The sequence below is a fragment of the Erpetoichthys calabaricus genome, chromosome 9 (genome assembly GCF_900747795.2).
Source record: "Erpetoichthys calabaricus chromosome 9, fErpCal1.3, whole genome shotgun sequence".
Classification (NCBI taxonomy): Eukaryota; Metazoa; Chordata; class Cladistia; order Polypteriformes; family Polypteridae; genus Erpetoichthys; species Erpetoichthys calabaricus.
The window spans coordinates 81,118,250-81,136,424 of record NC_041402.2 but is presented as its reverse complement, the minus strand read 5'-3'; the positions used below and the strand labels follow the sequence as shown (position 1 = coordinate 81,136,424).

Sequence of the window (18,175 nt, the reverse complement as noted above, 5' to 3'; positions counted from 1 at the left end):
ACCGAGGCCTGTGTCTGAAGCGTCCATCAGGAGAATGAAAAATTTAGGAGTAAGAGCCTGTTTTAAGTCACAGAACGCAGCTTCTGTCTTGTCAGTCCATACCACGTTGTTATGAGCTCTTCATCAAATCAGTCAAGGGCGCCACTCTCTCAGAAAACCAAGGTACATACCGGCAGTAGTACCCAGCTAATCCGAGAAATGCTTGGACTTGCCGTTTGGTTCGCAGACGGGACCATTTTAAAATGGCATCTATTTTTGAACACTGTGGCTTCACGGTGCCCCAACCCACCAGGTGGCCCAAATATTTAGCTTCCTTCAGTCCAAAGAAACATTTCTTTGGATTGATTCGGAGCCTGCTTTCGCCTAGTGTCCGCAACACCGCTATGACCTGCTGTATGTGTTCCTTCCATGTGCTGGAATAGATAACGACATCATCCAGATAGGCAGCACTATACGCATTATAGGGACAGAGCAATTTGTCCACCAGGCGCTGGAAAATCGCAGGAGCCCCATGGAAGGAAACGATACTGCTACTGTCCGCTACGGGTGCTAAACACCGTCTTCACCTTTGCGGAATCCATTAAAGGAATCTGCCAGTACCCCTTTATCATGTCAAGTGTGGTCAAGAACCTTGCTTGGCCCAGACTTTCAAGGAGGTCATCCACGCGAGGCATGGGATAAGCATCAAACTGAGAGACTTGGTTAAGCCAACGGAAGTCATTGCAAAACCTCCAACTGCTGTCAGGCTTACTAACCAAAACCATTGGACTGGACCATTGACTAAAACTTTCCTCTATCACTCCTAGTTCCAGCATTCTCCACTTCTACTTTCTTTGCCTTCGGGAGTCTATAGGGGCACTCTCGGACGATAACTCCAGGCTCAGTCACTATGTCATGCGCAATCAGAGAGGTCCTTCCGGGTTTCTCACTCACCACCTCTGGAACAGACAGGATAGCTGACTCCAGCTCCCGTCTCTGTCTGAAAGTTAATTCCTCGCCGAAATTAAAGGTGTCTATTAGAGCAAAGAATGAGCGTGGCTGAGCAGAGGAGGGATCGGGATCCCTGTCCTTCCACGGCTTCAGCAAGTTCACATGATAAATCCGCTCACTTGGTCGACGATTGGGTTGTTTCGCTAAATAGTTGACAAGTCTTTTCCTCTCCTTAATTTCATAAGGGCCTTTCCAATGGGCAAGTAATTTGTATTGGGAGGTGGGAACCAACACCATGACACGATTCCCTGGATGGAATTCTCGGAGCGTCGTGCCACGATCATAATAATGGGCCTGTGCTGCTTGCGCCTCTTTCATATGACTTTTTAGAATAGGTCGAATCACAAGAGCGATATATATTCACTCTGAACGAGACAAAGGCTGCGGGCTGAGGGGAGGGAGAAGTATGACGTCAGGAGTGAGAAGCCGGGCAGGGCCCTTCTCACTCACCTCGCCACAACAGAAAGACTAAATACTCAAAATATCAAAAATGCTTTTACTGATTTGATTGAAATTTAGTGACGTTTTAAAAACAACAAAATTAGCCAACATGTTTTTTATCAATACATTTTTTATTTATTGATATTTTGCTAATGTACATGCTTTGCGCTGCACTGACGGGAGCTCTATATAAAGGAAGCACAAAACAGAACTGACTGACAGGCCACATGGTGGACAGATGACTGACTGGAGACAGTGCGATGTCCAGGACAGGAAAGGAGAAACGTGATCACAATGAAGCTCATGAAATATGCAAAGCTCAGTGGTTAGCAAGGATTGCTTTTTGCTGTTAACTATTGGCACTCTTAGAGACATACTGGCTCTCATCTTGATTATGCATTCTTTTTTGTTGACCTCCAGCCCCCAATGGTGGCACTGAAAACTACAAGGGGTAACAGATACCTCTGGCCTTCCCTCCACCTGCTCTTCAATTATGGCGCTTAAATCATGCAGTAACCACAGAGATCATGAAACTCAAAGCTACTGCTCCTCACTCCTTGCTCTTCACGTTAATACATCAGCGCAATACGTAGGGTACCGGCACTGATGTATAAGCACTTCAAGTACTCATTTCCATGTAATTTCCCATCCATGGACTTTAAAGGGGGACTACATACAGTACAGCTGACAATAAACACAGAAAGAAGTATTCTGTACTTTGAGTAAATGACATAAACAAATGAAAACCATAAACATCTAATAAATGCAATATACAGTATACTGTTATCTCAAATAATTCCACCAATTCAAAACAATACACTTCTCTGTAAAGTTGATATTTTGTCATAACTTTCAACAAAAGCCAAGTCACTAGGAAAAGTAGGAACTGATCCAATGCAGGTTTTACTCATGGACAATTGTATATAGCATGTTCAAGAATAAGCAGCTCCCGTGATTTAATAATGATACTATAATATTTGACTGATGTCTTTATTCAAAGTGACTTACAATATTTGAGATACAATTTGTTACATTTCTTTTATTTTTCCAGTTAGAGTACATGCAAGTGAAGTAACTTTCTCATGGTCATACAGTGTCAGTAACAGAACTAAAACTCATAACTTTAGGATGTAAGTCCTAAGTCCAAAGCCTGAACCGCTACACCACATTGTCTTTCAATGATATTAGCTCTTCATCCATCCATCCATCCATCCATCCATCCATCCATCCATCCATCCATCCATCCATCCTCGTCCGCTTATCCGAGATCGGGTCGCGGGGGCAGCAGCTTGAGCAGAGATGCCCAGACTTCCCTCTCCCCGGCCACTTCTTCTAGCTCTTCCGGGAGAATCTCAAGGCGTTCCCAGGCCAACCGAGAGACATAGTCCTTCCAGCGTGTCCTGGGTCTTCCCCGGGGCCTCCTCCCAGTTAGACGTGCCCAGAACACCTCACCAGGGAGGCATCCAAGAGGCATCCTGATCAGATGCCCGAGCCACCTCATCTGACTCCTCTCGATGCGGAGGAGCAGCGGCTCTACTCTGAGCCCCTCCCGGATGACTGAGCTTCTCACCCTATCTTTAAGGGAAAGCCCAGACACCCTACGGAGGAAACCCATTTCAGCCGCTTGTATTCGCGATCTCGTTATTTTGGTCACTACCCATAGCTCATGACCATAGGTGAGGGTAGGAACATAGATCGACTGGTAAATTGAGAGCTTTGCCTTACGGCTCAGCTCCTTTTTCACCACAACAGACTGATGCAGAGCCCGCATCACTGCGGATGCTGCACCAATCCGCCTGTCGATCTCACGCTCCATTCTTCCCTCACTCGTGAACAAGATCCCGAGATACTTGAACTCCTCCACTTGGGGCAGGATCTCACTCCCAACCCTGAGAGGGCATTCCACCCTTTTTCGGCTGAGGACCATGGTCTCGGATTTGGAGGTGCTGATTCTCATCCCAGCCGCTTCACACTCAGCTGCGAACCAATCCAGAGAGAGCTGAAGATCACAGCCTGATGAAGCAAACAGGACAACATCATCTGCAAAAAGCAGTGGCCCAATCCTGAGTCCACCAAACTGGACCCCCTTAACGCCCTGGCTGCGCCTAGAAATTCTGTCCATAAAAGTTATTAGCTCTTGGTTAAAAAAAATGTTAAATATTATTATATACAGTATTGTTACCAGAAAAGCACTTATTTAGTTACATTATACTTATGATAAATCTGATTAACCACTGCCACTATAATGAAGGCCTATTGTCTTATGAAATTTCCGGATAACCAAAGCAGGGTAACACAGCTGGTAGATGCATATTAGAAATGGTACAGTGCCATTACCAACCACTAATATGGTAGTCTGTGAGGCAGAGTGATTGAGAGAATGAGAGTCAAGCTGGCAGTGACCAAAATCACTACAATTTTAAGTACTTGTTAAATTATTTTTATTTAACAAAATACTGTCAAACTATCTCATAAAACATGGTGTGAAAGTCTCTTGTGTGTTCTCTCTTACTGAGATAATAAATAGAGATAAAATTCACCTTTACATGGAGTGGGCAATGACCATTACCTGTATATATTACATAGCAAACAAAATTATCATTTAAATATACTATATCTTTATATATCTTTAAGTTACCTTAAAGTATTTATATTAATCTTTGAATCAAACATCTCTAAATCATTTGGAAACATTTTAAAAGAATATAAAATCAGCAGAAGTTCTTGAAATAAGCTTGTATTAATGCCAAATATGTAGTTTTTGTTTACATATGACTGCATTTTGCACATGTCAGCTACTGTAACACTGCAGCTTCCCTTTCAGATCAATAAAATATCTGTCTGTCTGTCTGATCCTGCTTCAGTAAAGCAAGGTAGCTATTATTAATGCACTTAGCTGCCAACAATGTTATTTAGATTTTCACATTATGAGTTTAATTATTATATGAAGTGCTTCTGGATAATTTAAAAGTATGATTTTTTTTCATGGCTTTAAATTTTGATAACCTATATATGATACTAGCAACACAGCATTTGTTGTACATTACAATATAACTGAGATTTATAGATGAAAGGAAGAGCCTGCACAAAGGAATTGTTGATATTGGTAATAGTGAGGGTGCACAATTCTCAATCACATTGCTTCACTTCCTGTCAGGAACCCACATGACCAGCCAAGTGCAAGACATCAAAGTATGGCAGGAAGTTGCAGCACTTTGGATGGACCCTTGTTGAGACGGGGGAGTGGTGGTTGAGTCAGTCTTACTCAGGACCTTACCTCTGATCTTGCCGCCATGGGTGGCCTTACCAGGACTATGTGACTCCCAGTGGCATCGCTCAGAGGATCATTGATCATGCAAACCACTCTGACACATTAAGGCACTGACTTAATAAAGGGAAATTTTGTTTAATGCATGTGAATACAGTATGTTAGGATCATTGTCTTACTTATTTGGACACTCTGTAGTCTTAGATTTTGATAAAATCATTTTATTATGATTTTTATTAATACTAATTAATAATTATAGGTTCACATTAGTTTTGACTTGCAGTACCTCATACTTTTAGGTGCCATGGATGCACATGGAGAAATGTGAAGAAAAAGGACATCTTCATATGTTTTCAGTTCAGTTCAGAATTAATTCACAATAAAATTCAAATAGCCCAATCCAGAAAAGCACGTTTGACTTAAAAGGAAAATGTTACAAAAAAAATAGAATATGTAACAATCAAATGTGTTACATTTTTAATAATTCTACCATTAGGTTAAATCAGCTTAACTGGTGTGATACTTGGTTCTCCCACAAATGATGTTGATAAAGTTGATATTAATAGAGAGTAGAAGGGTCACTATGTTAATGGAAAACATACATCACTGGTGTACAGGTCAGGTTGGGGAGCATGCACTGGTACAGCGTGTTGCAGCACCCACCACACGACGAAACATCTCACGATCTTGGTTGGCAACCACCCATGCAGACATGCGGTCTAGCCATTATAAATGACCATCTATCTGCGTGTTACATGGGCGTCCCCTTTGGCTGGTCCAACTACTCGGGTCCTCAACAATGAGGATCCTGTGAACCGGACCACCCCCGGGGAATCACGCCACATGGTTGTAGTGTCGCAACTGGCGTTCCGTCACAATGCAGGTAATGTATCTCATTCGGGACTCCGTGAGCAACTGCACTTTTGATACAAAGTCAAACCAACGGTACCCAAGGATTCTCCGAAGAGGCACAGTTCCAATGGACTCTAAAGACTTAGACTTTCATTCTTTTGCATACTATAGATATTGGGAGAACCATACACCCCTTTCCAGTGACCTCATGACCACCCATTGTTCTCCCAATCCATCTACTGACTTTATAGGAAGAGTCAACTGAGACATGAATGTCGCTGCCAAAGTAAGTAAACCTCTCGACAAGGTCGACACTCTCTCCACAGAAAGACACCCTGCTGATGGCTGTGCCTAAGAGGTTATTACGGGTATACACCTCCCTAAAAACTATTTTCTTTTTTTTCCAAAGATCTTTAAAAGCCTCCTTGTTACTACTCTACAAAACAGAATTGATCTTTATTCTTCTGTTATCTATATGCTTGTAGAATGCATTCATTTACCAAAACCATTTGATTCAAGCATCACAAAAAATCTACTAAATGTGTAATTGCTGGTTGAAAAATGTTTGGCTTTGCTTTCACTTTTGTTATGATACAGATGACGAGTATACCTGGGTGCTAAGACCTGATGATTTGAGTTTACAGATTGGAATTTATTACCTGTTAATTATACCTCTTTGGGAGGTAGGACCAAACACCACCAATGCTTCAATCAGTGTAACTTCAATTGTTGCTAGTTGTAAGTACTGGGAAGAAATGAGTAGCAACTGGAGCACTGAAGGCTGTAGGGTAAGTGGCAACGTTCTGCTCTGTTCTACATCATCCATTTATAGAAACAATTTCATTTTGATTTTGGTCAAACTTTAAATTTTTAAAAGTACTTATATTTGTATTTTGCTTTTTAATGATTCAAAGGTAATCTCAGATCCTTTTCTGTTTCAGGTTGGCCCCCACACAAATTCAACTGTAACTGAGTGTTTTTGCAATCATCTGACATTTTTTGGCACATTTTTTGTCATGCCCAATGTGGTAGATGTTTCTCGTACAGCAGAGCTATTTGCCACTTTTACTAACAATCCTGTTGTAGTATGTGTTGTAGGAGCACTTTTCCTCATCTACATTCTTATTATCATTTGGGCACGCAGAAAGGACATACAGGATGCCATTAAGGTATATAAATGTAAATTGGCAATGTAGGGATATGTGATATTTCAAACAAAACGTAAAAAGTAAGATCACAAAATTAAATGTAATTCTGTCATTCTTTGGTCAACAGCTGATGTCTTCATTGTATTTTATAGTGTAATAAAATTTTTAATTAATTTGTCTCCTTTTGTAAGGTAAAGATCACAGTTCTGGAGGACAATGACCCCCTAGCACAGTATCGCTATATGCTAACTGTTTTCACTGGACACCGTCGTGGAGCTGCCACATCCTCACAGGTCAGATGAATGATATTCAGAGGTGTTCTTTGTCATGTCTCTGAAATGATCAAAAAAATATGCCTATTGATTTGATTTCACAAGCAGGTCTTTCATCCCCAGTCAATGAGTACTGTACAGCATTGTCAATGTGTTTTTGCAAACACAAACCCTTATAAAATAATTTTCTTTGTATATACATAGGTGACAGCAACATTGATTGGTACAAATGGAGAGAGTGACCCCCATCACCTATATGACTCTGAAAAGCCTGTATTTGAGAGGGGAGCAGTGGACATGTTCTTGCTGACTACACCTTTCTCTCTTGGAGAGTTGCAAAGTATTAGATTGTGGCATGACAACTCAGGAAAGCTTCCCTCTTGGTAAGTGAGGTTTTGTGGTTGGGGGGCTTATGAATTTTGATAAATCTGCAGTAACTAAAAGGTTGGTCAGTAATGATAGGCATGATCAGAACCTGCTCGATTAAAGTGAGGACTCAACCCATTTGCTGACACTTAATAAACAAATCTTTTGGTATGATGGTTTATTGCACATGGATTTCCATGAATAAAGACATAAATGAGGTAGCCATGTTGAGAAGCCCCTATGTTAGGAAATGGATTGACACAGGTCTAAATCTTTGGGGGCAATTGTGTAGTAGAGTGGTGAGCTATAACTAGCATCCTAACATAAGAGTCTTGCATGTCAATGAAGTGAAAAGGAATGTAAAAAGCCACAGAGATGGTGTCACCACGACTGTATTAATTAATGTGAAGACAGAACTGGGTTTAGGTATTACTAGCCTTTGCATGTCCTTTACGCCCATGGAACTGAATGCCTGAACTGAACTAAATTTCTTAAAGTAAGTGGCACAAAATTCTGACACACTGAGAGGGAAGTACAAGGTCACCTGATCTGTGTGCATATTTTGAAAATAAAGGCTGGAACACCAACTACCCCAGGTATTTTAAAGGTTTTATTTTTTAAGAATCCTGCTGATAGGCTTTCAGTCTTAACTGTCAAGATATGTTTAAAATTATCCAGCCTGTCTGAAAGTAAAGTGCCCTTGATGATAATTTAAACAATAATCTCTCTCTCTCTCTCTCTCTCTTTCTATATAACACAATAAATAAACTATACAACCCCCCCGCCTTGATCATACTGACTCAGTCACCTCCACCCCCACCCCCCACTGAATGTGTTGCTATATATTGCCTTTGATTCTTGTAAGTCTAAGCATTATCCTCTGATGAAGACCCCTGATAGGGGTTGAAAGCTCAGGAATAAAAAAACTATTTTATGATACATGATTCTTTTTTCTCCCTTCGTGGATCTCCAGCTGCAAATATTCAAACCGTATCACAGACCTTCTCTTCCATATATATGTGTGTGTATGTATATGTATATGTATATTTGCAGCTGGAGATCCACAAAGGGAGAAAAAATGAATCACGTATCATAAAGTAGATTTTATTCCTGAGCTTTCAACCCCTGCAGGGGTCTTCATCAGAGGATAATGCTTAGACTTACAAGAATCAAAGACAATATATAGTAAAAAATTATGTGGTGGGGGAGGTGACTAAGTCAGTGTGATCGGGGGGATGGTATTCGGTGTAAAGTCTTGTTTATTATGAATATGTTCTTCTTAAGTTTGCATATGCTGGATTTATGTCCAAGTGTCTGTTGATGGCCTTCTCATTTGATAACCAAGATTCAGCCAGCTCTCTGGCACTTTTAGTACTGGCCTTAAATTTTACTTGTACATTGTTCTAGTTAAATGTATGTCCTGTTGATTTAGTATGCGTATAGATCAATGAAAGTGTGTCCTTTCTTCTGACGGCATTGTGATGTTCCTGTATATGTGTTGCGATTCTTTTTGAAGTTTGTCCTATGTATACCGCTGAGCAAGAACTGCATGGAATGCTATAAACTGCGTTTTGTGTTTCTGCTGTTGATTTCTTGTTTTTAGCATTAAAGAGGACCGTGCGCAAACTGTTCATGGGTTTGTATGCTATTCTGACGCCTGACTTGGCCAGGATGCGCGCTGCACCTTCAGACAGCTTGTGGTGATAAGGGAGTGAGTGCCAGGTGATCACACTGACTTAGCCACCTCCCCCCCCCCCACGTAATTTTTTGCTATATATTGCCTTTGATTCTTGTAAGTCTAAGCATTATCCTCTGATGAAGACCCCTGGCAGGGGTTGAAAGCTCAGGAATAAAAAGTACTTTATGATACGTGATTCATTTTTTCTCCCTTTGTGGATCTCCAGCTGCAAATATGCAAACCGTATCACAGACCTTCTCTTCCATATATATATTCCATATATATGGGCGGCATGGTGGCGCAGTGGGTAGCGCTGCTGCCTCGCAGTTGGGAGACCTGGGGACCCGGGTTCGCTTCCCGGGTCCTCCCTGCGTGGAGTTTGCATGTTCTCCTCGTGTCTGTGTGGGTTTCCTCCAGGTGCTCCAGTTTCCTCCCACAGTCCAAAGACATGCAGGTTAGGATGATTGGCGATCCTAAATTGGCCCTAGTGTGTGCTTGGTGTGTGGGTGTGTTTGTGTGTGTCCTGCGGTGGGTGGGCACCCTGCCCGGGATTGGTTCCTGCCTTGTGCCCTGTGTTGGCTGGGACTGGCTCCAGCAGACCCCCGTGACCCTGTGTTCGGATTCAGAGGGTTGGAAAATGGATGGATGGATATATACAGTATATATATATATATATATATATATATATATATATATATATATATATATACAGTAAAATCCAATGTCTGTCTGTCTGTATGTATGTCTGTCCGCTTTTCACAAGAGAAGTACTTAACAGATTTAGATCAGGCTTTTCTCTATAATTTGCTTGAACATTCTGGTTGATTTTGCAACTTAACTCATCGCGCTAAGTATCATAGTTTGCTTGCAGCAGCAATTTATGTGCTCATATCCTTTTGAGAAACCTGAGCCCACCCAAACTTTGCAGTGGTACCAGTCTCCAGGTCTGTCATCTTCAGAACAGCATTGGCACTGGCGAAACGGTTTTAATCCCTCGCATTCCTCTAATTTCGACGGACATGCCCTTTGAATTCAAGAGATTACAGTTCCCGGTGAAGCTTTGCTTTGCAATGTCAATTAACAAGGCCCAGGGACTGATACTCAATTGGCAGGGGTTGATCTTAGCTCACCATGGTTCTTACATGGTCATCTTTACGTCACTTTCTCCTGGGTTAGTTCCCCAAGAAACCTTTATGTCCTTGCCCCTGAAAGCAAAACCAAAAAAATTGTATATCAACAAGCCTTCAGATTGGAAAACTATCAATATAAATTCTTCTCAGTACAAATTACATTATTTAAAAATTTTCTATTGATTTTTAAAGTTTGTCCTGTTTCACTACTACATGAGCAGAGCCGCAGGGGTCAGCTAGTTAACGATATAATTCAAGCCACATGATAATAATTATAATAATTCTTTTATATTACTCTCAATACTCAAAGTGTTCTCTATGCTGGAGGACATGGGAAGCGAACCCACAACCTCCTTACTGCATCTGTGTTGTCGTCAAGCTATAATTCCATTTTGTCCTTTTATTTGTTTTTGGTTATTTGATAGTCTTCTGAAGGCCATGCATATGTTTTTGTGTTGTTTATTTAAGCCCAAATGAATTTGCGCATCATTATTTAGCCAGGGGTTCTGATCTGCATGCAATACATTATGCCTAGTAATATCCACACAGTGTTTAATATGTGATATGGCTGATTCTGTTTACTCATTTGACACAAATCTAGGCAAAATTAACAGTAAAGTACATATTCTAATACTGCTGATGAAAACAGTTTTACAAGGGCAAAAACTAATGAAGGATTTGAATAAATTACTAATGATCATAGCATACTGTATACACTACACTTTTTGTTACAGATTTTGAATCTGAGCACGGTGGTAACATATTTGGAAAAAATTCTGTGTAAAATTTGGAGAGTCCCTTTCACAGGATCCCGGAGGGACAGCCTCTGGTCCCATGTGACCCTAGAATATGTGAAGTAGGCAGCAGGTTTAAGACTGTTCTGTTCAGTTTTTTTCTGTCCTGTTATGTTATGTTGTAAGTATCACAAAAAACAATTTTTCCCCAGGTACATCAATAAAGTAATGGTACACGACTTAGAAAAGGACCAAAAATGGCATTTCTTATGCAACTCCTGGCTCTCTGTTGACATTGGTGACTGTGTCTTAGATAAAGTGTTTCCAGTAGCCACTGAGATGGACTTAAAACAATTCAGGTAGGAAAAAGTTGTAAAAGATATTTTGAATGTCTCATTTTGTTTTATTATTTCATATGCTGTTTTACATATAAAAAATACACATCTGTCCTGTGTCTATTAACTCTCTCTGGTGGAATTACTGTCAAATTCTTTTTTTCATATCTAATTTGAAAAAATATTTACAAGTGCAAAAAATCCTGTTGGGTATCATTCACCTTTCACTTACTCTGATCAGTGTCACTGGCAGTGTGTCTGTATGCCTTGGTCTACAATTATAAACTACATGTGGAAAATATAAAACACATTTCAAACTGTTAAGCTTATGATGTCTTTCCTTAATTGTGCCTAGTCTTTCTCCATGAAAACGTAGAGAAATAGCTTATCTGTATGAATTAAAACATTTTGGACAGAATTTCACTTATGTAAGTATAATTGTCAATTTACTATTCAAAATACAGTTGTTACAGATATAACAATTCACTTTCCCAATCTCTGTTTGGGTCTTCTTCCAGATACACCAGCTATTCTGCCACACCCCTGTTTTATGTAGGTTTATTTCATTGGCTTCCGTAAACTGGCCCAATATATCTAAGTGAGAATGTGTTTGTATGTGTGTACTGTATGAGCATGCCCTGTGATAAGCTGGAATCCAGTTAAATGTTGAGTCCTTCCTAGCCCCTAATGCCGTAAGGATAAGTCTCACCATGACCCTGTGATGAATATGTAGGCTCTGAAAATGGATGCATGGATTAAAATAAAAGATGAATTTTCTATAATATGACTGTCATAATTTAATGCTGAAGTGCATACAGTAGATAGATAGATAGATAGATAGATAGATAGATAGATAGATAGATAGATAGATAGATAGATAGATAGATAGATAGATAGATAGATAGATAGATAGATAGATAGATAGATAGATACTTTATTAATCCCAATGGGAAATTCACATGCTTATTATACGCTATTACTGCATCACACATCTCTAAATTGTACTTTGTCCTGTCTGTGCTTTTTTCAAAGCAACCTCTTCTTCATGAAGACAGCAAGAGATTTCAGAGATGGCCATATTTGGTTTTCAGTGCTGAGTCGCCCACCACACAGCAACTTTACACGTGTTCAACGTGTTTCCTGCTGCTTCTCGCTCTTACTATGCACCATGCTGACAAGTATCATATTTTGGGGTGTGCCTAAGGACCCAGCTGAGCAGAAGATGGACCTTGGTAATTTAATACATTCACAAGTACTTTAATAATTGAATTACATAGATAGATAGATAGATAGATAGATAGATAGATAGATAGATAGATAGATAGATAGATAGATAGATAGATAGATAGATAGATAGATAGATAGATAGATAGATAGATAGATAGATAGATAGATAGATAGATAGAGTGCATCCGGAAAGTATTCACAGCGCATCACTTTTTCCACATTTTGTTATGTTACAGCCTTATTCCAAAATGGATTAAATTCATTTTTTTCTCAGAATTCTACACACAACACCCCATAATGACAACATGAAAAAAGTTTACTTGAGGTTTTTGCAAATTTATTAAAAATAAAAAAACTGAGAAATCACATGTACATAAGTATTCACAGCCTTTGCTCAATACTTTGTCGATGCACCTTTGGCAGCAATTACAGCCACATGTCTTGTTGAATATGATGCCACAAGCTTGGCACACCTATCCTTGGCCAGTTTCGTCCATTCCTCTTTGCAGCACCTCTCAAGCTCCATCAGGTTGGATGGGAAGCGTCGGTGCACAGCCATTTTAAGATCTCTCCAGAGATGTTCAATAGGATTCAAGTCTGGGCTCTGGCTGGGCCACTCAAGGACATTCACAGAGTTGTCCTGAAGCCACTCCTTTGATATCTTGGCTGTGTGCTTAGGGTGGTTGTCCTGCTGAAAGATGAACCGTTGCCCCAGTCTGAGGTCAAGAGCGCTCTGGAGCAGGTTTTCATCCAGGATGTCTCTGTACATTGCTGCAGTCATCTTTCCCTTTATCCTGACTAGTCTCCCAGTCCCTGCCACTGAAAAACATCCCCAGAACATGATGCTGCCACCACCATGCTTCACTGTAGGGATGGTGCCAGGTTTCCTCCAAACGTGACGCCTGGCATTCACACCACAAAGTTCAATCTTTGTCTCATCAGACCAGAGAATTTTCTTTCTCATGGTCTGAGAGTCCTTCAGGTGCCTTTTGGCAAACTCCAGGCGGGCTGCCATGTGCCTTTTACTAAGGAGTGGCTTGCGTCTGGCCACTCTACCATATAGGCCTGATTGGTGGATTGCTGCAGAGATGGTTGTCCTTCTGGAAGGTTCTCCTCTCTCCACAGAGGACCTCTGGAGCTCTGACAGAGTGACCATCGGGTTCTTGGTCACCTCCCTGACTAAGGCCCTTCTCCCCCGATTGTTCAGTTTAGATAGCCGGCCAGCTCTAGGAAGAGTCCTGGTGGTTTCGAACTTCTTCCACTTACAGATGATGGAGGCCACTGTGCTCATTGGGACCTTCAAAGCAGCAGAAATTTTTCTGTAACCTTTCCCCAGATTTGTGCCTCGAGATAATCCTGTCTCGGAGGTCTACAGACAATTCCTTTGACTTCATGCTTGGTTTGTGCTCTGACATGAACTGTCAACTGTGGGACCTTGTATAGACAGGTGTGTGCCTTTCCAAATCATGGCAAATGAACTGAATTTACCACAGGTGGACTCCAATTAAGCTGCAGAAACATCTCAAGGATGATCAGGGGAAACAGGTTGCACCTGAGCTCAATTTTGAGCTTCACGGCAAAGGTTGTGAATACTTATGTACATGTGCTTTCTCAGTTTTTTAATTTTTAATAAATTTGCAAAAATCTCAAGTAAATGTTTTTCACGTTGTCATTATGGGATGTTGTGTGTAGAATTCTGAGGAAAAAAATGAATTTAATCCATTTTGGAATAAGGCTGTAACATAACAAAATGTGGAAAAAGTGATGTGCTGTGAATACTTTCCGGATGCACTGTATTTCCTCTACAGTATTATGGTATATAGGGAAGTTCATGGTAGAACCAATGATTAAAAGATGTCTGGGCCCTGTTGTTGGAAAACAACCCCAATAATAACCCTTCCTCCATTATACCTGACAGTTGGTATGACCAGTTTTGTCGCATCTGTTCAGATGATATTGTTCCAGATGTCATGTGGCCAAGCCATGCTTCCAAGTTATTTTTTCAGAGATACCCTTTCATGCAAGCCAACTTGTTCAATCCTTTTTGATGGAGAAGAATTGTAACATTTAACATTTTAGAAGAGGCCTGTACATCCCTGAATGTAGTTTTGGAAAATTTTTAGGGAATCATACAGTTTCATCCTTAGATAAATTTCCTGAGTTATCACTGTTTGAAAAATTTATAGCTTTCAGAAATGTTCTCCATTTGTAATGTGTAATTACAATTAATGTGCCAATGTGTAGCAACAGTTGCTTCTTTGAGATCATTGCAAATGTGTTTTGTCCTTGTCCTGGTGTTACTTCAAATCCGAACTCTTTAAACCAAGCTGTCAAAGATTCTGCTATTCTATAATGGTGGTAGCATGTCCTAATCATTAAATTTTCATGCATATTTGAACAGAAGTACCCGACTCAAAGTAGCCTCTTAAATGATGGTTTCCACACATAGCTTCTGTTGGTTTAATTTTTAATAAAAGATCTGTTATATGTATTATAAAGAATGTTATTTGTCACCTGTGGTTAGATGTGTTTGTTTGTAGGGCTTGTTGAGAACTACTATAGGTGATTTTTAGTTATGTCTTGGAATCTAGTTAGTTAGTTATGTTATGATATGTAAATATATCTCTGAGACTGGGTGTACATTCTTTTTCATATCAGTGCATGTGACTGAATAATTCCAGCATAACCACTTGTTTCTTAACAATGTTAAAATTATATTTTAGCACTGACCTTTTGTCCACTTTGCTTCCTTTAAGGTATCTTTGTTCACCTTACCACCAGTACTTGAAAATGCTTGTTTTTCTTCTATAACACATTAAAGTTATGCATAACAATTAAAATTGAATTCTTTGCTGTGCATGGAGTTGCACAGGGGTATCAAGTTCTGTTCATAATGGACCACAATGTTTTGTTTGAATTTAGCTTCTAACCAGAGATTGTTTCTTTATTTCTGAGATTTGAATGGCATACTAGGGAGAGACAACTACAAAGATAACATATGGAAACAAACCAGAACACCAGAAGAAACAAATATGAAACTGTCACCTGCCCTCAAGATGACAAAACGGTTGTTTTGTAATAAAGCTGTGCATTTGATTGTTATGGATTTATTCTTTTATAGCTTTGATACTTAAGTTATCAAGCTAATTAATTTCTAGATTTCTATTTCTTTTATCTTTAATGATTATATTTCTCTTGCACTTAATTCCAGTTATAAGAGCACTATCATATTGTTACAGTTTGCTTTAATAGGAATATTTGTATATACAGTTATTATTCACCTTCTCACAGGGCAAATTGAATTTACCTGGCAGCAGGTGATAATTGGATTCGAGAGTTCTATCCTCATGTTCCCTATCAACCTACTCATTGTCACAATCTTCAGAAACATCCGTCCGCGTGGCAAGAAGTCAGTCCAGCCTAATTTGGAAGTGGACAAAAAGCAGGGTAAAAATGGTCGGGTATCTCCTTCTGAACCTCCTTCTCCTGAGAATATTCACAAGAAGCTGTCACCAGATTCTGTTATTAAGGTAATTTTCATAACCTGTAGCATTAGTCTGTGTTCTTACTCTATACTAGACTTATATCACTCACTTACAATGTATCTTGTCTATATCTCACCATACATAGTACAGTAGTTCAGTATTTCATATGACACCTAGCAAAAAAAAAAAAAACCTTTCTGAAACATAGCTTAATGTTAGCATTCAAAAGGCATCAAATCTTTTTGAGGACTGGATACACAGGATTCTGTGATTTGTGTTTTCACATATTCAGAGATATTAAAACTCAATGAAGTGAAGATCTTTGGCTTGCTGCTTATCTGTACTAGAGGAAAAAAGTGTCATTCATGCTCACCTAGTGGCTGCATGCATCTTTATGAGAGACATTAAGAATCTTTGGAAAAGAGAGGAGACCATTCAGTTCAGCAGGCTCATTTTGTTAGTTAATAGCTAAGTTATATTAAAATCATCTCCAGACATTTTTTAAAAGAAGTGAAGGTTTCCAGTTCAACTATATGACTCATTAGATTGTTCCAGGATTTTTGCAGCCATTTCTGTGAAGACATGTTTTAAGGCATATCCACCACCATCAGTTATAACTGATTATCAGTAATCATGTGAATAATCATATTTTTTTTTTTTTTTGCTTTGTATGCCTTTTTGTAGGACATCAGGAGGATTGCTCATGCACTGTCAAAGGCTACAAAACATACAATACCACAGCTGGAAAGAGATTTTAGGAGGACAACAGACATCAACAAATTGTTATCTTTAGTTGATGAAATCATCCGACAGCATAATGGTGTGGACAGGGAGTTTTATACTCAAAGCCAAAAAAAGGAGCCATCCCTTGTCCTTACACTGGGGGCAGTGAACATTCAAGGTATCACCCTGGAAAGCTTGCAGAGACTTTTTATGTTTGTCAAGAATAACAAAAAAAAAACTTATTTCTACATCAGAATTACTCCTCCTTTATTCAAGTGTTTAGGCAAACAGTGATATGTATCTATCCATCTAATTTCTAATCCCATGTTATCCCGAGCATAATCATGGGAGCCTATGCCAGCAAATATAGGGTGCCAGGCAGGATGTCAGTCCATCACAGGGTGAACACACAAATACACACAACAGAGGCCAGATTAGCATCGCTGGTCAAACCTAACATGCTTCTTTTTGGACTATGGGAGGAAACCAGTACACCTCAAGGGAACACACTGTAACAACATGCAAAATCCATACAGGGAGGACATAAATACTACCACTGCACCACTCAAAACATTATTTGAATGGGTTTTTAAATGATTTTTCAAATGATAAGCATACAATATGCACATACTGTCTGTATAGAATTATTATAAATATAAAGATATAAAGAGAGTAACATTAATTGCCAAGATTCTGTGGTTCTGCTAGAGGAGAGAAGAAAAACACATCTGGTAAATAGAGACTAGGAGAATAATGAGCCAGACCTTTAATATCAGTGAAATTCACAAGGAAATATTTTCCAGAAACAAGATATGAATAAAGATATTTTCCACATGAAAGCCATATAGTACCTTAAAACTTTGAACAAAAATGTCTTTGCTATTGGTTACATGAGAATAGATAGTGTTTACAGTATAAAATTAACTGAGTGTCAGTGTTGTCTTTAATTTTTTTTTTTTTTAAATAGAATCTAGCCTCATAGACAGCCCAGAGAAGACAAGCCAGTGTCGTGTCGACTGTAATCACTTCCTCTACAGGCAGCTACAACATGTGGAGAAACAGCTGGAGCTGCTTGGCCCTTCCAAGTTTGGCTCTCCTCAGAGTTATGTGCAGGCTGTGCAGCAGGTTCACAGTATGAAGGTCCTGCTTGAAACGCATTTTCTGTCTATAAGCCCAAAGTCTGACAGGTATAGTATGTTTGCCTTACAACTATATCTCTGTGAATTTGTGAATTGCATCTCATGGTTTGTGATTACTTATCGTCACTTGCATTTCAGGCTTTGCTCAAGCCCTATAGACAATGCCACTGCAAAGAAGGGTTGTCAGAAGGGTCTTCCTTGGTGGTTTGTCTTTATTGGTTGGTTCCTAGTGTTGGCAACAAGTGGAGTCTCCGCGTTCTTCACCATGCTTTATGGCCTGCACTATGGCAAAGAAGGCTCCATCAAGTGGATCATTTCCATGGCAATGTCATTCTTCGAAAGTCTTTTCATTACACAACCTCTGAAGGTAACATTAAAAAAAATTTG

At 39.6% G+C, this 18,175-nt stretch overlaps 1 protein-coding gene across 1 annotated transcript in view; it reads left to right on the top strand.

The window, feature by feature from the left end:
• Positions 1-18,175, top strand: part of LOC114657570 (polycystic kidney disease protein 1-like 2) — a 145,257-nt gene that overhangs the window by 63,290 nt on the left and 63,792 nt on the right. Inside the window, exons 23-32 of the mRNA XM_051932013.1 lie at positions 6,149-6,339; positions 6,493-6,720; positions 6,891-6,992; positions 7,176-7,354; positions 11,092-11,238; positions 12,247-12,446; positions 15,733-15,971; positions 16,611-16,827; positions 17,617-17,836; positions 17,927-18,155. Coding sequence (XP_051787973.1) covers positions 6,149-6,339; positions 6,493-6,720; positions 6,891-6,992; positions 7,176-7,354; positions 11,092-11,238; positions 12,247-12,446; positions 15,733-15,971; positions 16,611-16,827; positions 17,617-17,836; positions 17,927-18,155 — 1,952 coding nt within the window. The remainder of the gene's footprint in view (positions 1-6,148; positions 6,340-6,492; positions 6,721-6,890; positions 6,993-7,175; positions 7,355-11,091; positions 11,239-12,246; positions 12,447-15,732; positions 15,972-16,610; positions 16,828-17,616; positions 17,837-17,926; positions 18,156-18,175) is intronic.